Source organism: Bacillus rossius, chromosome 1 (genome assembly GCF_032445375.1).
Source record: "Bacillus rossius redtenbacheri isolate Brsri chromosome 1, Brsri_v3, whole genome shotgun sequence".
In the NCBI taxonomy this organism is placed as follows: domain Eukaryota; kingdom Metazoa; phylum Arthropoda; class Insecta; order Phasmatodea; family Bacillidae; genus Bacillus; species Bacillus rossius.
In genome coordinates, this window is record NC_086330.1 from 28816754 (window position 1) to 28844736 (window position 27983).

A 27983-nucleotide genomic window follows, 5' to 3' on the forward strand; every position below is an offset into this window, starting at 1 on the left:
CAAAAATACAGCGTGAAACATAGTTTCATCAAAATCGGTCAACAAACAACAAATATTGTTTTTTTTTGCCGCCATATTGGTTTTTTGAAAACTAGGGTCACTAAAAAAGATATTGTTTTATGTCGTAAATAAGTGTTAGGGTTTACAAGTGTGAGCGCTCAGTTTGGTAAAATTTTGCCGCTTTATTTATTGAGGAACCTAAAACTCACAGTAGTATCAAAATTAACATGTAATCTTAAGGATGCAAGGGTATTTTCAGCCCCACATAACAGCCCGCACTATAAAAATGTTCAATTTTGTGATTTTTTTTTCCAGTCCAAATATAGAGGAGAACCCACATTTCAAATTTCAAGTTTCTACGATATCGGGAAGTGGGTTATTTTTAATTGTTTCAGTGATTTTAAGGTGATGTTTTCTTGTAGTGACGTCATAAAACTGGCCGCTATCTTAAAACGGACGAGAGAAAGTAAAAGTCTTATATCTACATCGATCCGCTTAGGTATAAGGAACATACATGCAACAAAATATAAAAATCGGTCAACGCGTTTAGCCGTTATCGTAGGACAAAGAGACAGACAGACAGACAGACAGAAGTTTCTTGTAGCCATTTTTGGCCTATGCAACAATAACAAGTGCTAATATTAGGCCTAGCTTAAAACTTACAGGGAAAATTCTTAGCTTATTTCGTTGTTGAACTATCTTACTATTAAAATACTCGCACAACAGATAGTACTAAAGACAGGCGTATAACAACATTTACCTGGTACACTCAGCTCTTTGCCAATGTCGTTCCAAATTTTTGAGATGACGTCCACATTATGGTGTTCCTTTAACGATGTATTGTAAATTGGTGGGTTGTTTTGTACATAAAACAACAACCTGTCAACATCAACACTAGTAACTGCATCAACATCATCCTCCTGGCTTGCCATTTTCGTTTGACAGACAAACAACTGCTACACGCCACTACCACTGCCTCTCAACTACGATTCTCGCGCATGCGCAGAACGCTTTGCATCAAGCCTCTTGCCCGAAAGACGAAACTTGACAAGGCAGTACAAGGCGCCTTGCGGCGCCGCCTCGCCGCGCCATGCCGTGCACGATGCAGTGTGCGGCACCTCCATTGATAGCAATACAAACCACATCGCATGCGGCGCCTTACGGCAAAACGCCGCGCCGTGCCGTGCCGCGCCGTATCCGGTGTGCGGCCGGCCTTATTCTAACCTTATATTCTCAATATATGAGAAAAAAGTTGTTTTATTAATTTATATTGTTTAGAATATAATTATCTGATGTATATTATTTGTTTCACCACTGTAATAAGGCTGATATCAATACTATCTCTAACTTAAACACACACAAATTTTACTTGTACACACATGTTACTACATGTTTAGCACCTTAACATCCAAGTATTGTAAATTTCTTTTTATGCAGTCCAAATTAATGGGATGATTATTTGTACTATGTTTAAGGCATAATGATTGTGATTTTCTTTTCAGTGTGTACATTTATACTTTGACACTAATTTTGGAAATAAACTGCTAAGACAGCTACTATAATTGATAATATATTAACTAATCTTAATAAAACTTCTTACAAAACCACTGTTATATTTACAGGACTTTCTGATCATTATGGTCAAGTAATTAATATTAATAACTTTAAAAATATACCTCCTACTAAGAAAAGTACTGTAGAAAGGTGTTTTGACAAAAATAGTTTTAAAAACTTTTGCAACCTTTTGAAATCACTTGATTGGTGAGATATCTATAACAAAAATAATGTTGATGACATTTATCTGTCATTTTAAAATAAATTTATGTTAATGTTTTGAAGAGGCTTTTCCTCTTAAGAACTCATCAGATTTATCTTAAAGCTAAAATAAAGTGTGGTTAACTAAAGGTATCAAAGTATCGTCCTTAAATAATAGGTTATATAAATTGTCAAAAATTTCATCTGACCCAGTTTTTGTAAAATATATTAAGGATTATCATAACATTTATGAACAAGTTTTAAAATCTGCCAAGAAATCTTATTTTGAAGGGTTGCTTAAATTATCAACAAATAAAAATAAAACTATTTGGAATATTCTTAAAAGTGAGTTAAATGAATCTGAAAATGTACAAAATATAGAGATAAAGAAACATGATTCAGACCTATGCATAAAAGATCCATATTAGGTTGCAAATGAGTTTAGTGAATATTTTTATAAAATAGTGCATGACCAACTCCGTATTCATCATATTGTTAATAATAATGTGTACAATACAGCCTCCATTTCTGGCACAACCTATACATCATTTTCATATTTCCTGTAACTAAAATGGAGTTATTGTCAGTAGTTCATAAATCAAAAGGTAAGCATTCATCAGGTTTAGATGCTGTACCTGATTTTATTAAGACTTGTATTGATTATATAGTTGACCCATTGTTGTATCTTTATAATGAATCTTTTATGCAAGGTTATTTTCCTACCTTATGGAAGTGTTCGAAAGTTATTCCCTTGCATAAAAAAGGTCCTCGTGATGCCTGTCAGAATTATAGGCCAATATCTCTTCTGTCCTCATTCTCAAAAATATTAGAATTATTAATGTTTAATATATTAATGTCATTTTTTGAGAAAAATAAAATTTTAGTGGACAGTCAACATGGATTCAGGCGTGGCAAATCGACGATAACTGAACTTTATGAATTTATCAGCAATATAACTATGGACCTAGATAGAAGGAATCATCCTGTTGGGCTATTTTGTGACCTAAGTAAGGCTTTTGATAGTGTTAACCATAAAATATTAATTAAAATGTTAAACACATATGGTGTAAGAGGTACAGCGCTTAATTGGTTAACATCTTACTTGTCTCAACGTTCACAAGTAGTCGTAGTACAACATATAGATCCCTTAACCAACATGAAATATAATGTTCATTCAGATAGGCAAAACATATCTGTTGGTGTTCCTCAGGGTTCTGTACAAGGACCTTTGCTTTTTCTTATATACTTTAACGATTTGCCTAAAAATGTTAAGAGTGGGAAAATTGTATTATATGCTGACGACACTAATATATCTATACATGGAGATAACCCTTTAAGTTTAATTGCAAATATCAAAATTTTAACTAGGGACATCATAGATTGGTTTAAGGCTAATGAATTAATTCTTAATAACACAAAAACAACATGGCTGCATTTTAAACTAAATAACTTATATAATTTGCAAGACCCAACTGTATCGATTAATGGTGATAATATATCTGAATCAAATTCAACTAAAATACTAGGTATATATATTGACAAGAACCTTAATTGTAAATCTCATATTGCTCATTAAACTAAAAAAATGAGCTCAATGTTATTTGCTATGAGAACATTTTAAAAATTGACTAATCTAAATACTTTAAAAATTATTTACTTTGGTTATGTTGAACCTCACTTATGTTATGGAATAATATTTTGGGGCAATTCCATGGACTCATCTAAAATTTTTCAAATACAGAAAAGATTAGTACGCATAATAATGCATGTAAATGATTGTACTTCATGCAGACAACTTTTCAAAAGCTTAGGTGTCTTAACATTACCATCGTTATACATTTATGAATTACTTATATTTGCTCATTCACAATTGAATGAACTGCAGAATTTCAATTTACATAATTATTTGACTAGAACAAAAAATAATTTTCATATATTGCAACATCATACAAAATGTTTTACAAATAGTCCGAGATACTCTGCTATATGTTTTCATAATAAACTTCCATCACATTTTAAATCAGAAAACCAACTTTAAAAAATAACTGAAAAATTTGCTGTTGGAATTCAGTTTTTATTCTATTAATGATTTTATGGAAGCAAAACTATGCTGAAATGAATTATTATTATTATATGATGTACATTATCTGTTTTTTACTATTCTTTTTGTTTATGTGTATATGATTGCACTTAAATGTGTATTCATAATGTTTAATATTCTTGACGAGTCCTATACTACATGTACAATATAATTGTATATTTTTGTAGTCAACTTGGATAGTAGAACTATCATACTATACTACTACTACTAATTGGTAATTATGATAAATCCATTTATTACAATAAATAAATTACAATTATTTCACTGTTCTTTTAATAAATCAATGAGTTCTCTGAACACCCCCATTATTTCTTTGTGGCGTTGTTCTTCCCTTCTATCCATTTCTCGTAGATAGTCCATAAAGTCATCGGTTGTCTTGCGCTTCCTCTTCGCCAGCGCTGGCGATGGACAGGTGACAATGGAGCTGGAGCCAGGGCTATTAAGTGTTGGTGGTAATGGTGATGGTGATGTTGGAGATGGCTGTGTAGCTGATGTGTCAATTACTAGAGGTGGAGACATAATATGTTTCGAGGCCATGAGTGCATGTATAGTGTCATAAAAGGGCCAGTCTGTTGGGATCCTGTCTTCGGTTGAGCTGCCTGTTGGTGGTGTGCGGATCTCCTTGTATTTTTTCATTAGGTTTTCCCATCTGTGGGCAGACATGCAATAGCTGCTACAGTACACATGCCATACCGGTTGGAGGTGTGTGTAGTGTATTCCTCATACATACCGCTTTTTGCATTGTTTTCCTGTCGCCCCATTTGTCAACTGCGTAGCTATAAAAGCCCACCCACGCACAGCAGAACCTTTCTTGCCTGTGAACAGGTCGGCGTGTTCACGTCGCAAGCCAATCATCTTCAGCACATCTTCATCAGCCCCTACAGTATCAATTTTACATGAGTATTACCTTCACAATTCTAGTAATCGTGGCGCTGCAATTTCACACGCGATTGTCAGCATGTGATCATGAACGTACAGCGGTGGCTAACATTGGCTGTGGTACTAGCTGAGGTTAAGGTATTATTTGTGTATGAGGTTTCCTACAACAATGTACAATGCTAACAGCTTCATTAAGACATGTACGTTGGTTTATCCATCACCTAAATGCATGTATGTATATGTTTATGTTTCATCATGTTAAAATTAACTTTCCTAACCTGTAGGCTACCTCCGTGTCAATTTCCGTGCTATTATCGGTATCATACTTGTTAATCTTTGTTGCATATTTGTTCCACGTCTTATAGATCACATGAAGACATCGCGTGTTGTTTAATTACGAACAGGTACTTACAATGAAACGTGCATTGTTCATTTGCCATTGTTTTCGAAAATATTGCAGACGTAAACGTAAACAAACAATGGTTACGAGAGTATGCAACGAGCATGCATTCAAAAACACTCGATATGCGCACTCGTTCTCGTGCTCGCACTCGACTATATATGGAACAACACTCTCCTGACGTCACTTCCGAGAGCGAGTACGTGAGCTCGCATATTTACCTCAGAGATTATTATCTCTGATTTACCTATTTGGAACACAGCCATAAAATCTCGCTTTACTCTGGAAAATCGAGATTACGCATGTGGTGAAATGCACAATCGACTAAACGAGTTTATATTGAAACTAATCGAGATTAATTTGCTTAAACTACGTTGGTGAAACCGGCCCTTAGGCAGGCACCTACGTAACTGGATGACTTTCCTTGACTTAATATGAAACATCATTTCTGGATTAACAAAATATTTACATTAATACAGTTTGGCAACTATTTCTGTTATACATAATATTCCTGTATTAATTTAATTATTAATATCAAAGGCTTGGACAAGTACATAAAATACCTAATGATAAATTATTTGTAATTTAGAATGGAATTTATGAAGTCATTCTATTAATAGCTGCTGACATTTTTTATCTTTTGTAAACCATACAGAAGACAGGTAAGCATTTTGAGTGAAATGTAAAATATGAAATTAGTGTCATTAATAGCACCATCAAATATTATTGCCATTTAGGTGCATATTAAATAAGTATTTTCATTAATGACACCATCAGTATTTTCCCCATTATAGGTGCTCATCATAGAGAATCTGTGTGGGTGGTTGGAATTGTCGCGTACCCGTCTCCGTAGAATACGTGGAGACGTGGCGGACGTCTCTCGGCCGTTTTCTTGTATTGCCCGGCGCCAGCTCTCTCGCGTAGAGCAGCCTCCTGCAGGGAGGCAGGGGTGGACTGTCCGGCCCGTGTAGCTGCCGAGGGACGTCTCGCGCGCTGGAGAAATGTGCGGTGCAGGCTAATTGTGTTAGTCCAAGTGTTTTGGCCCGCGGACACGCCAGATACAAAACAACACTCTAGCACACGGTAAAGAAAATGATAAAAGAGATTATAACATACTATAGTACAGAAAACAAAAGCTATAATAGCGGCGAGTTTATGGAGCGTCTCGCGGCTGCGTCTAGCCTCGAAGATGGCTCGCACAGGACTGGAGAACAGGACGCTCGCGCGTGCACGGAGCGGTAGTGATGTCATTCCCATAAGCGCGGCGCGCTGCGGACAGGGCTGTGATCCGGGATTTAACGCAGAGGCACGGAGGTACGACGTCAGACGCCCCCCATGGATAAGTCCGGGTCAAGGCCGTCCGTGCTTCCACCCGAGGCAGCAGGATCGGGACACCCTCTCCCGCAGCGGTCGTCGGGGTTAGGGCCGCCTCTCTAGCCCCGTACTCGCCGGGTAGTCGTACACAAGCGCGTCAAGCTCCGAGCATGTGACATAGTCTGCCAAGTAACGTGGAGCTCGGCGACGTCGTCGGTTGCATCTCGGGGTCGTCTCAGCCAGCTCCTCGACTGTGACTCGGAACTCTGCATCGGCGAGGGAGTTACCATGTCCCCATCCACCTCGGTTAGGGGAGAGCGGCTCAGCTGCTTCCTCCTTGTCCTGCTCGGTCACCAGAGGTTGTTCGTCCGCCGCATCGGCGCCCGCCTCAGGCATCCCGGTGACGTCACAGATCAGTGTCCGCATCGTGCGTCTCCGACAGCGTCGCCTCGGACTTGTGACCGAGCTTCCTGCTGTTTCCAGGGTCGCTGTTTCTGGGCTGGGGGTGGCATGGAACAGGCCCCGCATGCCTCGAAGCGTGATCGAGTCGTCTGAAGTAGGTGTTTCGTCCACTTCTACTAGGGTGACATCTTCAGAGACCAAATTTTCTCCTGGGAATGTTCTCCGTATAGTGTCTTGGTGCACTTTTCAAACCCGCCGTCCATCAAGGCGAACTAGATAGGTGCTCCTACTTAGCCGCTTAAGGATCGGGTGTGGTCCCGACCATCTGGGGCTCAACCCAGCACTGTAGTTCTACAGCGCGCTGGACAGAGGCTGCGTGCGCACATATATCAGTTCTCCAGGTTGGAGTTCCGGTGGCATTCGGGTCGTCTGCGGTGGTATCTGGTGAGTATAGGCCCTCTGATGTTCGCGCGCTGTTGTCATTTCTGCCTCTCGCCGTTGACGGCGCTCTTCTGGGTCTTCTTCTTCATTGGCTACCCCGTGAACTGTCCATTCTCCTGGCAAGGGCAAATTGTGGCCTTGGACCATTTCCGCCGGGGTCATTCCTGTGGCTGCATTGGTTCTGCGACGGATGCAAAACAGAGCCTCTGCAAGATGGTCGTCCCACTTAGTATGGTCGCTACCCAGCCTTATGGGCATCTGAACTTTCAACTCTTGGTTTTGCCTCTCTCCATCGGGTTGGCTCGGGGGTGGTAGGCAGGTGTGGTCCGGTGTTCGACATGCCACGAGTTGCACATCTCCCGCCACTGCCTCCCGACGAATTGGCTGGCGTTGTCCGTCAGCAGGTCTCTCGGGTAGCCCCAATGCGGGAAGAATTCCGTTTGCAATATGGGCCCAATGGTGTTGGCCCGAACATTGTTGGTGGGGTAAGCTTCTACCCTACGGGTAAAGAGATCGGTCACTACCACCAGGAATCTCTTGCCCCGGGCTGTGCGGGAATATGGCCTCATGATATCCAGTGCGTACTCCCGCACGTCCTAGGCCATGCCGGGCCAGTGGTAGTGCTGACCGACCACCCGCCGTGTTTGGTCCACCCCAGGGTGTCCGGCCAGGTCGTGATCATGCATAAAGTGCAACACCGCTTCACGAGCCTCCAGTGGGACATAGGTGGACCACTCGTGATCGGGTCCCATTCCTGTGTGTAGAGCACGCCATCTCTCGTAGTCCAGGTCTCACATGGTTCCGCTATTTGCTTCGTGCGTCTGCGCTCAGCGTCCTGAGAGGTCGGTTGGGCATCGAGCACCCGACGTTTCAGCTTGACAAGGTCCGCAGGAGGTGGGTCGTCGTCCACACCTAGAGCAAGCAGGCAGCAGGTTGGTTCCCTTGTGTGGTGGTGATCCGTCTCACGGCCAGGTGGCAATATCTCGTCCCAAGATATCTCGTCCTCCAGGCACGATCCCTCATCAGGGTCCCGTGACAGGGCATCCGGCAGCTCGTTTTCTACTCCTGGGACATGCTCCACAACGCAGTCGAACGACTGTAGAAACAGCGCCCACCTCACGAGTTTGCTTTTCCGCCCCTGGAGGGTCCGCAACCACGTGAGGCATTGGTTGTCCGTGCGCAATACAAATTGCCTACACTCGAGGAGGGGACAGTACTTCCTCAGTGCCCATACCACTGCCAGGCACTCCTGTTCATTGCTGTGGTAGTTCCGTTCAGTGCGGCTGAACTTGGCACTGGCGAAGTCGATTATGCACCTGTCCCCATTTTCGTCTCGTTGGTAAAGCACCACGCCCACCCCCTCGGCACTCGCATCCGTCTGAACGTACAGCGTCCTCTCGGGATTTATCCGTGACAGAGTGTGGCGTCGGAGAAATGCCGCCTTCAAGCTGTCCAGCGCCTTCTGTGCAGCCGGTGTCCAGTAGTAGCACTGTCGTGGTGACAACAGATCTGTCAGGGGGGCATTGATCCTGGAGAACTGCAGGATATAGTTCCACAGCCAGTTGGCGAGGCCCAAGAGCTTCTGCAACTGCTTGCGGGTTCTAGGGGGTTCAGCTTGTGCAATTTTCGCCAGATGCATCGGGTGCGGACAATTACCCTCAGCATCCACCACATGCCCCAAAAACTCCACCTCTCTCCGTACAATGTGATACTTCTGTGTGGCACAGGTCAGGTGGTGCGTCTCGAGTCGCTCCAGGACCAGGGACAGGTGCCGCACATGGTCCTCCCATGTCTTGGAGTACACGATCATGTCGTCGAGGTAAGCTGTCACGAACTGGCCAATGTACCCTTCCAGTACGCGGGCCATCATAGCTTGAAATGTGGCCGGCGCGCACTTGAGCCTGAAGGTCATGGCACAGAACTGAAACCGTCTACTATCAGGCACCATGAACGCAGTCTTTTCTCTGTCACCTGGGTGTATTGGCACCTGCCAATAGCCCGAACGTAAGTCAAGGGTCGTGAACACTCGTGCATTGCCCAGGCCTGCCAAGGCCTCGTCCACACTGATCTGCGGTGGCGGAGAACTGATGGTGACACTATTCAGGGGACGGAAGTCCACACAGAAGCGCATGGTCCCATCCTTCTTGGCAGCTAGGACGATGCGTGAGTTGTATGCGCTGTTGGAGGGTTCAATGACACCATCTCGCAACATTTCGTGCACTTGCTCACGTATCACCCGTTGCTCGCGGAAACCATATCCCCTGGGGGCCTCATACACTGGTTGGTCGTGCATAGTAGGGATTCAGTGTTCTGTAACCATTGTGCGCCTGAGTGGGTCGGCAGTGGCGAAGACGCTCTGCCTTTCCCTTATGAGCCACCTGAATGCATCCTGATACTCTGGGGGTACAGCATTGTCCACATCTTCTAACTTCGTGGGCTCTCTCGGGGGAGGTGGTGCTCTACCTAGTGTATACACTGCCAGGCGCTCATGTTTGCCGACATTCACTAGCCCAGAGGCCGGTGCTATCACTGTGTCATGCTCCACCAACCAAGGCTGTCCGAGCACTAGGTCCTCCCTGAATCCCTCTACTACAACTGCTGCCGTCTGTGTAACCATATCCCTCACACTCTCCGTTATGATGGCGTCCCCGATGGCTGTACCGACTCTGGTGCTCGTGGGCCAGGCGCAGCGCGCAGCGTCTCGGTGTGACGTCCGCTGGCGGTACCAAGTGTTGGGCCACAAACAAGTGGCTCGCACCTGTATCTACGAGAGTGGCCGTCGGTCTCATGTTTAGAGTGATGGGTACCCGCATCAGCCGGTCGTCTGGGGTGGTGAGCTGTCACAGTGTTATGCGTGTCTCGGCCGTGGCTTCGGGTGGTGTGGGGGGCAGAACTGTTGGTCCTACACCCCCTGCTGCCCGTTGATGCCGGTTGTTGTTGTCGTTGTCTTGGGCAATCCTGATGCCAATGGAATGTGTCCTGCGGTCATCCAAGGCGACACTGGGGTGGTCGGTATCCATCCCGCCGATTTCCCGCATTCCGCCACTCTGGTGCGGTGGTCTGTCGGCTGCCACTCGGTGGGCCTTCGATTGCCCGTGCTACCGTTTGCCGTGGATGTTTGGGCTGCGTGTCTCCCTCTGGGAGAGCGGGCGCTCTGTACTGGTGTCTGGGCTCTCGTTCAGGAGTGGTCGTTATTGTTCGGCACCACAGAAGGCGCTGCAGGTTGCCCTCTGTAGCTACGGCCTGTCGCACATATTCTTCAATAGACCCGTTTTAATACAGCCTGAGGAAGGGTTGTAATTCTTCCTGCACTAACACGGTCACGTCCGGCAACGCCTGCTCCGGCGCCTCCCCTGGGGCTATGCGACGATAAAGTTGCAACTTGCCTGCCAGGAATCTCTCCACCGATTCCGTGTCCCTCTGCGCCTCGCAGTAGGAATGGGCCTTGCAGCTCAAGACTGCCTGGCGGTCATCAAATCGCTGCATGAGATGTGTGGCGAACTCCCGCCACTGCATATCGTATCGCCCCCATAGAGTCCACCACTCACGAGCTCGCCCACGCAACTGTTCGCTCGTGCGTTGTGTCCACTCCTCTACTGGCACACTGCACTGTAACATACGCCTCTCACACCATCGCACAAACTCCCGTGGGTCTTCGTGCACGAGCCCGCTAAACTCCGGCAGCACTATACGCCTGGCCCCTGTGGCAACCCGCACAGCGTACGCGACTGGAGGCGCTGCCGAGTTCGTAGGCGTGTCCTAGTCAATTAGGTTCGGCGATGGTGGATTCTGGTTCGGTAACATCGACCCGACGCGGTTGCCCGAGCAGCCGCTACACTCGTCACATCCCCCTTTTTCCCGGTACACCGCACTCGCTGTGTTCGAGGCTACCCTATGTATCTGCTCTGATGATGTATCCCTGTCCCACAATAACACACCCTCAGCAGTTTCTGTCTTCACCTCACTGCGCCTCAGTGGCGCGCATGTGCATGTGTTCCGACACTGCCACTCTCCTGTCACAAGGTCCATGCTTTTGGTAGATGACACATCGCGCACGTAACTGTCAAACCGCGCGGAAGCATTGTTTACAAACACAGGGCCACGTGGCCGCTCCGTTTGCGCAGCCTGCCCGCGCAGGCTATCACCGATGCCCGCCCGAACACCGCCGGCGCGCCACAAAGATCACCGATGGCAGAACGGTGAAAGGGGGGAAAAGTAGTGGGTACCACGGTGCGTTATCACGTTGAAGGGGAAGGGAAGAGTGAATCGACATGAAATATAATACCGGTTGCGGGACGGGAGATGGCGATGCGTTATCAGCTGAACCGTGAAACTGAGATGTGTTGTAAACGTGGGAAAGGAATGGTTTCATCCTCGCGTTGATGAGATCAAAAGTACTGTCTAGGTGGATAAGTGAATCCATCCATTGTCCCAGGTGGATTTTCACTCTGTCTGATCACTCACTGAACACTCTTTTCCCGCACTGCACGCACTCTCTTGTGGACTTCAAGTTCGCCACACGTGTGGGCGCCAAATGTCGCCTACCCGTCTCCGTAGAATACGTGGAGACGTGGCGGACATCTCTCGGCCGTTTTCTTGTATTGCCCGGCGCCAGCTCTCTCGTGTAGAGCAGCCTCCTGCGGGGAGGCAGGGGTGGACCGTCCCGCCCGTGTAGCTGCTGAGAGATGTCTCGCGCGCTGGAGAAATGTGTGGTGCAGGCTAATTGTGTTAGTCAACGTGTTTTGGCGCGCGGACACGCCAGATACAAAACAACACTCACGCACACAGTAAAGAAAATGATTAAAGATATTATAACGTACTATAGTACAGAAAACAAAAGCTATAATAGCGGAACGTTTATGGAGCGTCTCGCGGCCGCGTATAGCTTTGAAGGTTGCTCGCACGGGACTGGAGACCAGGACGCCGGCACATTGCTGTCGTGCGCACAGAGTGGAAGTGACATCATTCCCAAAGACGGGGCGCGCTGTTGACAGGGCTGTGATCCGGGCTTTAACCTCAAGGCACGGAGGTACGATGTCAGAATGACATCAATAGCAAATGTAAGAACGTAAATCCTCAGAAAAAATACTGGTCCAATCATTATTTTCTGCTTGTTATGAAAGTTACTGTTGGTTCCCACTAAACAAAAAATGTTCAATACATATACTAGTACATACTAAACCTCAAAACACAAGTACAAAAACATTAATTCATTATGTAGCTCAAATGGTTTATTGGAGTGACTTTATTTCTTCTAGTTAGAAAAATTACTGTTGGTTCCTTAAACAAAATATTTCAATAAACTGACGTACCGCCTGTGACAGTGAAGCCAGGTCTCTACCCCCCCAGTACCGGACCCCGCTGCGAGACCGCACCCCTAGCCTAGCCTATGCAGGCTCACGCTGCCCCCACTCCGCGGCCGGCCGCGGTCAACGGCAGTCGATAACGGGTCATCAACTACGATGGACGTGCCGTTTCCCGCGTTTCCCATCCGTTCAAGTAACAACCGTCAGGTAATTACGTGCGTGTGTTTATTGTGTTCAGCCACCATACCCTAATCAATAGCCTAGGAGCTTAGTAGTGCATGCTGGGGCCGACGACCCACCACAGCAACGGCTAGACACTTTAAGACTAGCCTGGCGCCCTCCCGGAGAACTAACACCTCAACAGAGACACCAGCAACTACTAGGCTCACCCCGGGTATCGAGCTCAAGACCCTGGGTAATGGCATTTGACACCCATGCATGTGACAAAAATGAATAATTTCCGTGTTTTTCCCGATCCGCCAACACCAACACCAGTGCACGTGAAACTGCCATCTTGTGCGTGTGAAGGAATTGGGGTTAGACAGGCAGGCATGACCAGGACAGCGGACAAAGGGTCCCCTCCGTTTCACCTTTGGACATTCCAACGGAGCGTGACAGACCTCCCCCTTCCACCCGCCCGGAGCTAACGCTATTCTCTTTGTGCGACCTTCTGGGCAGCGGCCCACACCTCTTCCCCCTTTTACCCACCCGAGCTAACGGTCTTCTCTTTGTGCGATCGGTCTTCTCTTTGTGCAACTGTCTGGGCAACAGCCCTGACCCCTCCCCCCGCATTCCACACCGAGAACTCTTTTAGGCTACTTGCACACACACCGATATTGGACGGCCAGTAAAATATCAGCCGTCCGTATTCCAGTAGTGAACCTTTGAATGGCATTGGAGCTTGCAAACTGGACGGGCACCGGAAAAAAGCCAGTTAGTAGCCGGCCACTGCCACTGTGGACCGCCGACGCCGGGAATACAGTGGCGTGCATGTTCAGACTGGAGCTTGCACACTCACCGATTATTTACCGGCCACCCTCCCTCCTCAATTCTCACTGTGCCTTCTCGCCATACAATTGACTTTGCGCGTATAGGACTAACAGACATAGGACTGACAGACGGGTCTGCGGACGCATCAGAGTCGGAGACGTCGTCGGGTGAGGTGGAAGCCGAAGGAGGGGAGCGTTACCCTCAACACAGGCAGCGGGCGCAGCGACGCAGTTGCCGCAGTTGCCGCGCAACAGTTGGATCAGGTCAGGTCCAGGGGACACTCTTAATGACTGACGATTGCCAGCCGGAACCATTCGTGGGGGATGCCATTGCTCCACCCTCACCTGACACACATACCAATACGTCACCCACCAACCTGGCACGTCCCACTAGGACACGATGGGCGCCGGGGTATCTGCGAGACTTTGTGTTTTCGCAGATGGGCATAGTCAGTCCTGTCTTGCCGAGCTGTTGTCAGGAGCCTACTGCCTTATTTTGTCACTTAGGGGAAGGAAGGGAAGGCCCGGGAAGTACCTGACTGGCACTACGGGCGTCGCGGTGATGATGTTGTCCGGGGGGAGACACTAGGCAGTTAATGGTGGGTCGTGGTTACTCTGCCCCCGCGTGCCCCCGCCAGGTACGTGGCTTGAAGTCTACCCTAAAATCCCATTAGGCCGCTCGGCGGTGTGGAGGACAGGGTGGCGCGAAATAATTGTACGCAAAACATGTTACGTTGATTTACGTTTATGCTAATGCTCTATGCTGCATCTGAGCCGTTGTACAGTTTTACTTTTGCACACGACATGTTTTCGCGGGAGCGAGGCTGGGGAGTCGTGCGGATGCCACAGCCATCGCCAATTGATCACCGTCCTCCAATGAGACTAGTCGCGGGTCGCCCACGGGGCCTCTCGACCTCCGCCCTTGCTGTTTCTACCGGAATTGCGTGAGTTTTTAAACCCGTCAGCTCCGAGCTTCACAGACAGCCCGGCTAGTCGACCTGAGTTCACCGATAGCCTTACCTAATTTGTGCTCATCACCGGAACTCCCTGTGTTACGTGGATCCCTGAACTGTGAGTAACTTCAATGTAGTATTACTTAAATTTCGGAACTGTTTAAGGTTAGTGTAGTGTGAAGTGTGCACGGAACTTTAGGGTAACACGGCACAAGTCCATCAGAAATGTGGCCTGTAGAGCCCCGCTCCCAGTAAGCGGGCCATGCACGACGCAGCGCATGTATAGTGTACTTTGTAATAAAACACTCTAACTTGAGCCTCCGCGCATCTGTTACAACGCCCATAGCATAGCGTCCCTGGTGGCTAAAACAGCCGGGGGTCACACTGGCAGAACGACCCCTACTGCCTGCCGCCCACGTGGCGATGTCATGCCCTGAGCCAAGAGTCTCGGCTACGCACTAGCACGTAGTTAAAATTGCTAGTTGGCACCCAAAAGCAACACCACACCCTTAACATTACCTCGGCAGAAGGCAGAAGGTGTCATGCTTAACAATGGTTTTTAATGTATTTAATTATTAAAATGTAACATCAAGTTGGCGACTGTATATTTACTAACATATTGTCCCACTGCGAATTGTTTTAGAGGGATTGTTCCTAGTCTGACCTGATCACAGTCACTGGCACTTTAATTAAGGCCAGTGGCCGCAGTGAATGTTAATAAGGTTTGTTGTCTGCTCCGTACGTGCGGTACTCGCCCGGAGTGGCTACGACGCACTTATTACATGTCGGGTAATTAGTAATTTTGTACTAATGGCTTTTCCCTTAATTGAATTATGGGTTCGAGCCCCCGGGGTTCCGTGCCCATAAGTTTCATTACGTTGACGCCGTCCCCGCTACCTCTGACTATTTAGACGTGATTTTTGCTTGGGTTCGTGATCTCAGGGAAGGTTCGGCCTTGTGGCTAGAGGTAGGGGTTAACGCAGTAGGGCCCCCCGAGCTGTTAGGCCACTCGGTACGCCTGAATAATAACACAAAGTTTCTGGAAGATAGTTGGTGAATTTAATACAGCACAGCCAATACATGGTGCTGCCCGTTCTGGCCGTAACGGTTTGCCCGACGCGACTAGTCACACGCGCAGCACACTTCCTCAGTGGCGGCTCACGATTTTAATGCGCCTGAGGGGCGGACTTGTACACGTGATGCGGTAGTTACAAAAATACACTCTGACATGGCGCACGATATCTTGACGAACAATACACTTCACTATTACCTAACACTTAATAAACTCGGCTAGTGGCACGTAGGCCCGTGTCTCCGGCGACTCTACGTGATTTCTAGATGTGTCCCAGGGACTGAATCGTTATTATGTTCGACTGCACGCATCGCTTGCTGGCTGCCCCGTGCGGGCCAAAACTAAGTAGCCTGTAGGCTAGGTTGGGGCGTGAAGCGCCGACGTAAATTCACGTAAACTTCCCACCGTACTTACGTATGACGTAGAACACTCATCTTGGAGCACTGATTTTATTAAGTTAAATACCTCATGGTAAATTGAGGCCGACCGCGGAACTGTACGTAAAAGTTTGAAAATATATTATACTATTGAAAACTACATGTCGGTGAAAGCAAAGGTTGATGGTCCGCGTTGCACGCAGGCTGCCGGCCTGGTTGAGCTCTCGAAGGACACTGCTGGTGTCGCCGCGCGCGACCCCCCTCCCCCGCCAGCCCTCCCGCGGAAACGTGTGAATTTGGCGGGAAACTAAACCGGCCAGGTTCGGGACAAAACGCACAGTGAGACATAATTTTGACAGGACTGAATTATTAATTATTGAAAAATAATGTTTAATAAAAACCTGTGGAAAAATATAATTAAAATAATTTGTTGTAGTGCGGCGGAAGGGTATGCCACACCCGGCCGGATCCTTCCGCCGGCGCCGCTCTCGTTGCATGGCGTTCGCCTCGTCGCACGCACTACCCTTTGCTGCGCGCACGAGCGCGTTCGGTGCACACGCTTTTGCGAGATGTTGATGAGGCATAGCGGTCTATGCGACATAGAGGAGCATTGGCGGTCGGTGTCAACGTCTATTGGGGTCACGCCCGAGCCACACGCCTGACTCATTCCCGCTGGCCTGGAGGTGCGCTCCGAAAATGGGATCGGGTAGTAACGGTTTGGAGCACGGGCTTAGAGGCCATGGTCGGTACGACGTCAATACCAGCTAGGGGCCCCTCCATCCACGAACGTCGCCGACGGGTAAGCGGGCCACGCAGGGGCAATGCACCCACGAGACCCAAATTTGGTTAGACGCTGAGGTAATCTGTCGCCCTCCCGGAACATAATTTCAATAAGAGCCAAGTTCCTGCTAGGATACACGCCCGGTCTCGAACACGAGAACCCGGATGACGGCAGTTTGTCTACTGTCATCAAATGAATGCATTATGATCATATTATTTGAGCAAATTTACATCTGTTATCTAATTACTGTCAGTATAAATTTCAGGACAATAAAATATTTATCTTTTGATCGTTTTTGTCGCACTTTATACTTGTCTTTTGACCCGACTAAATAAATCTCTGTTGTTGTTGTTGTTGTTGGTGCATACTGACAATCGATACTGTCCGATACAAGTATTTTGTCCGATACCTGCTCGGTATATGATGCTAAGATATCGATACAAAAAGTACTTGGTATCAAATGGAAAGTATCGTTTCATCCGATGATACAAAAACATGGTGGTCAAATCGTGAGCACACGACTCCACACGACCTGCTTTTACTGTTTTTCTTTCAGCCCAATTGATGTTTACTTTTCAGATTGTGAAGTGTTTTTCTTTCTAACCATTTATTCTTCTGCTTAGCTTTAAGAAAAGTAGTCAGTTTTTCTGTGAACTCCTTATATTCTGAAGAAACTTACTAAATATGGATGTGATTACTATTTCATCGGATGAAGAGGATAATACGGTGAGATTTGTTTAGATAGGTTAATTTGGAAAGTATGGTGTGTTAGAGTAAAACCTAATGTCTACAATTAATAATGCGTATGTGAAAATAAATTAATAAATGTGTTCAGTATTATTATATTTGGTTTATCGGAGACGTTATGCCTTAGCAGATATTTCTTTGAAATATTCTCTAAACATAACCTCAACAGATAAGGCCATATTGTAAAGTTGAAAATTTTTTGGTAATACTAGTTGGAATTACGAAACCATTCCTTCATAGTAAAATTAGGGACGTGTATATTGTGTGAAAACCATGTTTTCCTTTTTTTTTTTTTCCACCCCAAAAATATGCGCTGTCCGAGTATTACCAAAATTTTTAAAATAAATCTGATTTACCCTAGTTTAAATTATTGATATAAATATCATCCAATAGGCTACTGCATATAATTAATCTACAGTTTGCCATGTGTTTTGGAGCTAATATTCTGTCTCATCTGTTGTCTGTCTTTCATCCGTTATCTGCTCATTTGTCAATATGCCGATATATTTACAACGCTCCACACGTCGTCATTATATTTTTCCATTTCAATGCTGCCCACTGATGATAGATCGGGTTAAAGTTCCATATTACATACTCATTTTTGGTAAAAGACTTGCTCACGAAAAACTTGTGACATAAAAATTAATTATCATTGCAAGTTGAATACACAATACAATTCCACAAGACCTGACATAATTTGGTTGTATTATGATATTTTTGTCATGTTCAGGATATGTTGAAGTACTAAATTAGAACAGCATGCATCATGTACCACAGGATCAATTATACAGTATCATGCCATCAGGATCAAGTGATGGATACGTGATACGAAACAATTATACTGGGGTTTTATTCTTTTAAATTTTATTTAATCTTAAAAATGTGTTTAAACTTAAGCTCAGCTTAGTTAAAAATTATTATAGAAGCAGCTAAACAGTTATACAAACTTCAAAACATATAATAATAATAATGGAGAGGCTAAAACTACTGTATATAGTTGTTTGAAAATTATAATTTTATCCATCCGTCTTTCTGAAGTACTAGCTGCCCGACCCGGCTTCGCACGGCTATACTAATGGAAAAAAATTAAGCCACATCTCCCATTTACAGTAATGGCAAATAAAAAAAAAAATTCAGTGAAATTTATTACAATGCTCTATAATGTACCGGAGAGAAAATGAATAGCACCGATGGTTTCCCGACTCATGCACGCAACGTACAACTGATGTACCCGTACTTCGCTACGGCAGTCTACAGGCAGATCACTCTTGCGCCGCTCATGATACATGCCCCTCTTTGTGGGTACGCCACTGCCGCACGATGCCCGTTGCCATGGAGACGCAGAAGGCATGAACAATGCAAAATCGTGTTCTCATACAGACAAAGTACCTGTTGCCTGGTTTTAACCACCCATGGGATCTAATTTTCGGAAAATGTCATCCTGCGTAACATAAGGAACATTACTGTGAAGTTTCAAGTCTGTAAAATATATATACTTGAAAAAAAGGGCAATGAAAAAAACAACTTAAACACAGAGAGAGGAAAAAAAAACAATAGTTTAGGTTTGCGATTTAAAGTGATAAAAAGTATTTAAATACTAATTGAACTCTTATGGGGGTACTGATTGCTTCGTTGTTAATATCACACGGGTGTTTTTTACTTGTATGGGAAAATTAAGAATGATAAGGCATCTAGTGCGTGGCAACAATGTTAATAGGCAATAGGAAATAAACTTCCAGCGCCTCCAGCTTTGTCAACACACACTTCGTACGTGTACTGCATGTTGTATCTAACCCCCTCCAATGCATTTGATTCTAAATGGGACTTTTAGTAAGGATCCTTAATGTTATTGATAATATAATATAGCCTATAGCCTTCCTCGATAAATGTACTATCCAACACTGAAAGAATTTTTCAAATCGGACCAGTGGTTCCTGAGATTAGCGCGTTCAAACAAACAAACTCTTCAGCTTTATAATATTAGTATAATTGAGTTTGCAGAGCTTTTGAAGGACAAATGTAATATTTTGAGCCATATGTAGGGTCCAGGTCACTTGATAAACAGATGGAGGACTGTTGTAATTCCAGCTTAAGGGGCCCGCCTCTTCATGGGTGTATCTGTGTTAGTGAGGCGGGATAATAAGCGCGGCACTAGCTAGTGCTTGTAGCGCAGTTATTAAAGTCCCTTAATAAGTGCTTTTAAGAATTACTCTGAAAACACACCTTTTAGCCATTTTAACTCTTCTAAAAATACAGTTTAAAACCTTAATCCAGAATCCAAACTACTTATCGGCCCTCAGTGAATTCTTAAATGCTTTTCATAAACAAATCCCACTCGGATATCTTGAGTAGTTTTCAAATCACATTGTTTTTCCTTAAGCTCTGCACACCGTGTGTGTGTGCCCAGGTAGACGGGGCCCCTAAGATTCATGATGGCAAAGCCATCAGGAAGCATTAGGTGATGTATGTTTGTGTGTAGGTTTTTCTGTTAACCTTGCAGAGTAGCAGCTTCTGATAACTAAGAATTATAAAATCAAAAGTTAAAAGTTATTATTGTTAGCCAAGCTAAATTAATAATAATCAATACATCAAAAATATTATTCTGACTAATATTTCACTTTAGTTATTACTTTCCCTTTTTTCTCCAGAAGCAGCTAATCTACAGAATTACAGTTGAAAATAAAATTCCATGAATTCTCTTTTTTAATAATCCTGCAAAAAACACATTTTTTAAAATTGTACTATTTTGCCCTGTTGCCCAACCTCTTTCCCATTTTTAGTTCCAAGTTCGTGATACTCCACTTGTGCTGAGTGAGTGTGAACGACACATCCTTATACCTGCTTGCCTTGTTTGTTTCTTAGGTAGTTATTTAAAATAAGGTATAAAATGTTGGGTAAATGTGTAGTTGCTGCTTTTTGGAAATAAGGGGGGACAATAATTTAAAGTTAAAAGTTTTGAATGGAAATAAAAAATAATAATTTTTATCAAGCATTTAAATATTTTGATAAAGATGTTAAGTATCATTAAATGTAGTTGTTATTAGTCTTATTTCCCAGAATCTGCGACTCCACACATTTACACAATCCTGCAGGTAGAAACATATGCTGTGCCCTCTACAATTGCTCTGCACATGCTCCAAGCAGCAGTTTTCAGAATTGCACAATATTTTAATTTTTTAAGTATTTCAATTTTTTTTTTTTGTGATCAGAGAATGCAAAACTCATACTCATATTAATTTTGACACAGAATGCTTTATAAGTGTTGTGTGATAGTAATTAACAAATAAAAAAGGATTGGTAAATAAACCTTTGTATTTATTTTCATACAAATGTTGCTTGTAAGAGAAAAGATAAAATGTTACAAGATGTTGAATGATGATAAAGTTAGCTATGATGATGACAAACTGAAGATATCTTAGGATGATTTGGTCACCACCAGTTTATGACTTGGCTGGGAATTTAGAAAAGTCAGAAAACATGTATTTTTAGAGGTAGCAGTCCTGGAGAAGACACTGGCATCTCAAAATTTACATTTATTTATGTTTCTCACAGCCCCGAAATGAAACAGTTTAGTCTATTACAAACAATCAAAATTTGGCCTAACTGTATCGTGATAAAGATCACTTGCGAACCAGGCACTGGGTATTAACAAGGCTTAAGCCTTTCCCCATCCGTGCCCAGGAATCGTGGCAAAAATTTATCATATTTTTGAAGTTTTAAAAAAATTTACTTGAATGGATTTATGGCTGTCACATAACGATCATCTGCTCACTACCAATGCCTGAAGAAGACTGGAGAATCATAGCCCGATGCTGGTAGGCTTGAGATACTGTCCTCTAAGAACACCAGTTGACAAGAACATAGTCCTCTCACCATGTGTCTTTCTCAGTCAGTCCCAAAATTCTTTTTACAAGTATAAGCTCTGAGGCTTGAAAATAACTCGACTGCGGTGGTGTAACCAGTTGTACATACTGTATTATAGTTAGAATCTCTAGAAACTTTACAATGCTTTATATTAAAAACTGTTTAAAATTACATTTTTATCATTATCCATGCAACCAACTAACTAAAAATTAAAAAAAAAGTTTAGCATTTAAGACTTTTTTAAATAATAAGTACTTACTAGTTTTACCTTAAACTCAAAACTAACTCACATGAAACATTACAAATGTTCATTGACGATAAACTGTGTAAATAGGTCTCCGATACTTTGAAATTACCATACTCGTTACAATATTCATTTAGGCTTCTTTTTGTCAAAATAATTAACTAGTCTTTAACATTTTTAGACAATTTGAGCATACAGAGTAGGTAGAAGAGAGTGTCATTACAAATTGCAGGAGAATACTGAAATGCAAACTCGTTTAATATTACATATTATTTTTTGAAATGCCATATGTTTGCAAGAGTTTCTGAACAGCTGCGTACACTTGTTTTGTGTGTTTTAAAGGGCCCGCCTGGTCAGGGGTGTATTTGTCATAGTGAGACAGGATGATAAGCACGACACTCACTGCTGCATCTAGTGCGGTGTCGCCTCCAAGCGCAAGCCTAGAGGGCAACTACGATATTTGAACAGTAGCCATAACATTTTACGGTGGAGAAGTGAAGATGAAGGTTTAATGCCAGTCCGTTAAGTGCTTTCAAGAATCTGTACTGGGTGTTTCATGCCTGAAAAATACTCTGAAAACACACATTAACCATTTTCACTCTTATCAATCTACAGTTTAAAAAATAAGTATGGAAACAGAACTACTCATCTGCCCTCAGCAGATATATGCTTTTTGTAAACACGTCCATCTCTGATATCTAATCTTAAACAGTTAAAAAAAATTACTTTTGCTGAAGCTCTGCACACTCGATGTGTGCCCAGGTAGGCGGGGCCCCCTATACAAAATGGAGAATGTATACTCACACTCTAAAATACTCACTACATATGATAAATACTAGCCATTCTTTCTCTGTGATTTTCTCTCTGCTCCTTCAGGTTTCGTCTGAAAGCATACTTGCCCCTCTTGTATCAACTATGTACATTTGTCTTCATTATCTAAGCCCATCTTTGACAATATCATTTAGTATTCTTATTCCCCCCTTACACGCAGTGTCTTATGTCAGCACATAGTCGGATGTGCTTCAGATCTCATGCAGCATTTACACGTGATTGATCCGTGGAAGATAAAACATTATTGTAGCTTGTATGTGTAGTACTGTCCTTAACCATCTTGTGGGCTGGGCTCTAGAGCTCTAGGGAAATGCATTTCTCGGAAGGACTGGCAGAGCCAGATGAGACCTAAATATTGCCTACTCTGCATGACCCGGTTACACATTAACCATTCTAAAAATATAAATATCATAGTGGTGCGTGTCTATATATCGCTCACCAAGCACATGTTCAACATATTTTGAACAGGTATAGCATTCAAAGAAAAATAATGCACTCAAAGAGAATTTTCAACCTAATTCGTCACACACCCTTTTAGTACATCATTTTTCTTTCTGCTACTACCCCCTTCCGTCCTGCTCCGTCCTGCTTCCCCTTTTCTCCTCTCTCTCCTCTCTCTCTCTCTCTCTCTCTCTCTCTCTCTCTCTCTCTCTCTCTCTCTCTCTCTCTCTCTCTCATCTCTCTCTCTCTCTCTCTCTCTCTCTCTCTCTCTCTCTCTCTCTCTCTCTCTCTCTCTCTCTCTCTCTCTCTCTCTCTCTCTCTCTCTCTCCTCTCTCTCTCTCTCATCTCTCTCTCTCTCTCTCTCTCTCTCTCTCTTTTTTGTGACTTTTGGCTTTGTTGCAACGGCAGCGACAACCATGTAACGCCGCCCCAGACTTATCAAACGGAAACGCCATCTTGATTCTTGAGCTCTCGTGCTTACAACCAAGTTCCTAAAAAAATTTAACACTAAAGTTAGTCTTGAAATGCAAAATGAAACTACTGTTCAGTCCTAAATGTATTCATGTGACTAAATGTATTCCTGCATGCATGAAATCAATAAACTACAATACTTAGTGAAACAAGCAATATTTTCAGTTTCTGTTTTACAGGTGATGTTTCTCCTACCTTACAGTTTTACCTAACAATTTTTCCACTAATGATGTGTTTATATATATTTCGTTATGTTCTTAGTGAAATACGACGGAGCCATAGGCTACAAATACAAACACCCTTTCAAACAGGTATTTTCCTTTAGCATGCTTCTCATTGACATTCACACAATACAACAGTGGTGGTGTATGCAGATCAAGAGGGACAAAATTTGGAAAAAGAAAAAGAAACCTCGAAAAAAACATAAGTGTCTGAACTCAAGCTGCTCCTTTCGCGAGTTTATTTATCCGCCATTGTACAAATAGCACCGGAGAAGGGCATATGTATCCCCCCTCTTAGTAACGGATATCTCCTTACTGTTATCCTAATACCATTCTTTTGTTATCAGTTATCGCTGGATACAGTTTTTCTGTTCTTTTTATATATATTTTTAGTGACACTAGCAAAGACAGTGGCATTGTTGGTCATACCTCCCAGTCCAAAGTCCTAGTCACGAAGAAAGTCTTTTTTTTATCCCGACAGCTAATAAATACACGTGGCAAAAATATAACTCAAATTGTTCGCAGATATCTTCTAAGTGACGTTAGCCAAAAGGAAGTACAAAATTTAGATTTTATTATTTACTAGAGAAAATGGTCAATATTACTGGAAAACTCACCCAGTAGAATGACATATATGCTTGTTTACAAAGCAATGATTCAATTTATGAACATTCAAAATTCGTTCTCAAGAATTGTTTAGTTATACTTCTATAAATGTTTTAAAGCTAATTACTATGTCAGCGTTTGTTTCTAAGTGCAATGCTGAATTCGCGGCCCAATTAAAAAGGTATTTCGTAAACCCTTAGACACTGGGGGGAGGTAGGATTAGAATAAAATTTAAAGTTGAACACGTGTGTTCAAAACGACTAACACACTGACGTATGGGCCTACGGAAGCAGCTGTAGTCCACGTGGCTTCTCGCACAGTTGATATTATAGGTGTTGTACAGCTCATCTTGCATCACCCAAAATAACATATTCCCTTCAATAATATTTTTCAAAAATTTTTCTTAATTTTTTTTTGGGGGGGGGGGGGGAGATATTCCCAATGCCCCCCCCCCCCCCCCCCCCCCCACTACATACCTACATACATGTCATGGCTGAAGTGTCCGCAAATATATTTTCTTCACCTTGGTCCAAATTTACTTTAATTTATTTCATTTTGTGATTAGCATGGTAAACTTAATGTTAAAGTTAGAACCAGACATATATGTTTGCGTGCGCACTCTTTGCCGTCATTGTGTGCGAGTTTAAGTCTACGCGGGCGCGTGTGAGGCCATCGTGTGCCTACTGATTTTCCTCATTAATCATCATTATTAACTCCTGATCAACCTGATTTTCCAGGGTTTTCACTGCTCCTGCATGATGCGGCTACTTCGTTCTCTGAACTAGACGCACACTCGACCATGTTTCGATCGCCTAAGAAAAAACTGTTTCAAAATCTAACTCTACATCCAATTCTCGTGATTCTATTCTGCCTCAGAATGAAGTATTTTCGGTACGTTTAGAACAAGCTGACCGAATGAATGCGTCTCGAACCTCTCCCAAATTAACGGGATCTAGTACAGCTGGAAGTTCGCAACAAACTACAATGGAAGTCAAATTTGAAGCTCTGAAGTTTGAAGATTTAATTAGAGGGGTTGTTCGCTTTGTAGTATGATGGATGACTTAAGAAGTGATAATGCAGATTTGAAAACTCTCCTCATTGATTCGCACTTTGAAACAGCAGAAATGAAACAAGAATTTATTCACATTTAGCAAAGTTTAATATCCAATAATGAAACTGATGAATCTTATAGGCAAGCCTTAATGAAATTACCTAGTGCCAAGAAGACCAAACATGATCTTGAGCATGTACGTGTCGTAACACCGGGGACCTTGGTCACCCACATTCGACGCAGCAGGAAACACGCAGTGTTACAAGCTGCAAAAAAAATCTACCCAACATGCTGATGAAGACGGTTTCACTGTTCTGCTCGCAAATCTAAAAACAATGTAAACATTTGGGTTAAAATTCATTTGGTTCAAACACTATTTTTACGCTGCTAGAAAATACCAAAAAAAAAATAATAATAATAAGAAAGAAAATTGGTGTTCCATGTCATCTACTACATCTGTTAATTTTCAAATGTTAGATTTTTCTAATTTAATCATTTTTTTTTTATCCCTTGTGAGCTGTGTCCAATTTTTCCCCCGCACACACTAACCGAACCGAGTCCTCAGTAGTTCCCTGTAAGAGCATTTTATCTATCTGTTCTAAATGTAATAGTGCGGAGGACTCTGACTGCCAACGATATTGTGAGGTGAAGAGCTTTATGTATAAAGGTTGATGTGTATTTCAGAGCTCGGGTGACAGATGCACCCCAGAAGTGGAGGTAAAGCCTGAAGTAGGTCCACTTGAGTGTGTTGAAGAAAAGGTTTGTTTAGTCTCTCCTGTGTTGCCAATAACCTAGAGTGGAGACTTTTAAAAAAAAAAAAAAATTAAATAACTCTTTAAATTGTATTTTTGAACCTACTTATATTCTTCTATTTTTCTACAAAATATCATTTGTAAATTTGTACTAGATTCTGATATATTTTAATATTTATGACCTAACATAACCAACATTCCACACAATTTTTAAGAATTTTAATAGTCGCTGACCAAACTGTCACTCAAAAACGTTCATGTTAACGTGCAGAAATAAAATTTAAAAAAATTATACGTAGAAAGAAATTATAGCAACTATGAAAACAAAATCTTTATTCTGAATTTCCTTTTCAGCAAAAGTCTTTACTCTAAAAAGTTACTGCCTGTTTTAAATGTTTGTGCAGGAAATTAGAGAAATTGAAACCAGTAGCCTTTAGATAATATATTGGTACGAGCATGAGTATTTTCGTGTACCTATATGTAGTTCTGGTTTATTTTATATATAGGCAGCATGGTTTTATGAAAGCCCTTTTTTAACATATCTAACTAACATAATAGTCTTTTAGATTTGTAGCTATAGTGAATTTCTGTTGGTATTTACAATCTTGTAGTAGTTGAGTTTATTTACTAGAAGTTTTGGTGATGAAATTCTAAGTTCTTATGTGTTTTCTGTGTCCATAAAGTGACATTTCCTGAAATGTCTCTTGCCTCATGTATATTTTGTCCACTCACAATCAAGATCCTCACTTAGGTAAGCTTAGATCATTGCTCTGAGCACCCATGTGCTGGTCTCGTGAAGTGTGGGCTGTGGCATCGGGAAGGACACAGCAGCCCACGAACAGCTGCCTGTGGACTGCAATAAAGCTCAATTTGAAAACAGCCGACTTAATTCACCGATGATGATGGATTTGGGTTGGAGACATTTCAGAACAGTTTTGATGTGGCCTTTCATCCAGATACGCTATTATCAACAAGCTATGAAAAAAACTGAACAAGCAATTTTCAAGAGGTGTGAAACAATTTTGGAAAACCTTTTATTGTCAGTCAAGTCAAACATGACTTTTTTTATAAGGTTTATGTAGACATGTTGAGACTGCAGTTCAAGTAGTAAGAGGAAATTATCAAACTCATTCATTGTTATAGTAAGTGTAATAAATAAATGTTCCTATGTTCATTACTCTTCAAACTTGCTTGAATTAACATTTTTTTTTCCACCTTCATGTAGCATGTTTTGTTGTCCTGTTAGTTTCTCATTGGGTAATAAAAGCATGGTGTCTTTTTCTTCACACTCTACTTCATTGTTTTTAGTTGTTGTATTGGATTTCATCATTACTTGACAATTCATTGTACAAGATGATAAATTTGTTTTGTATGTTATCTATTTTGCTCCCTAGCAGTTGTAAGAGTTACAAGCAAATGAACCTAGGTCAGACAGAGTAAGTAGTCAACTCTCATTTAGGTAAAGAGAAACCCCCCCCCCCCCCCCCCTTTTTTTTTTTTTTTTTTTTTTTTTTACCTGTTTTAAAAGCAGACATCTTGAAAAATACAATTGCGAATAAAGATTAATCAGAAGATGGAACTGCTTCTTGGCAATACCTAGTATCATTCCACAAATAATGAGAGCTTAATGAAAATAGTTTATATGTGTGTAAACATATGATCATAAACAAGGCAAGCTCATTTATTGTATATTTACACAACTTGCGAGATAGAGAAATGTTGCTTTGTGCTATCTATATGTATGCTTGCATGTTAGATATTTATTTATTATATTTAGAAACATTTATGTTTCAGGTACCAAGTGCCACAGGGAGAGAGAAGAAAACATTATTTCAGAAGGTTTGTCTGAACATATTGGTTTTCAGGAAACTGATTGGAATAATTTGTTGTGTCAGGGATTCCAGCAATATAAAAAAAGCTTTTAATGTTCTGAGTTGGTGTGGAAAGTAAGTGTTATGTTTAGTTGTTAAAAGCACTTGCACTAT

The 27983-nt window shown here is 42.8% G+C and overlaps 1 protein-coding gene and 1 long non-coding RNA gene across 7 annotated transcripts in view; one reads left to right on the forward strand and one right to left on the reverse strand.

Annotated features, from left to right (window-relative positions):
- Window positions 1-4067: 4067 nt before the first annotated feature.
- Window positions 4068-5396, reverse strand: LOC134533513 (uncharacterized). Its single transcript, XR_010075320.1, has 2 exons — window positions 5148-5396; window positions 4068-4734 (listed from the first exon to the last, which is right to left on the reverse strand). It is a non-coding gene; the product is annotated as an uncharacterized LOC134533513 (long non-coding RNA).
- Window positions 5397-17234: 11838 nt separating this feature from the next.
- The window catches only part of LOC134533529 (death domain-associated protein 6-like), a 43729-nt gene continuing 32980 nt past the window's right edge, over window positions 17235-27983 (forward strand). For 2 of the 6 annotated variants that reach the window (XM_063371074.1, XM_063371089.1), the window contains exons 1-3: window positions 17255-17496; window positions 25931-26005; window positions 27793-27837. In XM_063371074.1, coding sequence (XP_063227144.1) covers window positions 17455-17496; window positions 25931-26005; window positions 27793-27837 — 162 coding nt within the window. In that variant the 5' untranslated portion in view covers window positions 17255-17454. Of the gene's footprint in view, window positions 17497-25930; window positions 26006-27792; window positions 27838-27983 lie in introns of all 6 variants that reach the window. The other 4 variants (XM_063371057.1, XM_063371082.1, XM_063371067.1 and 1 more) reach the window with 4 other exon arrangements.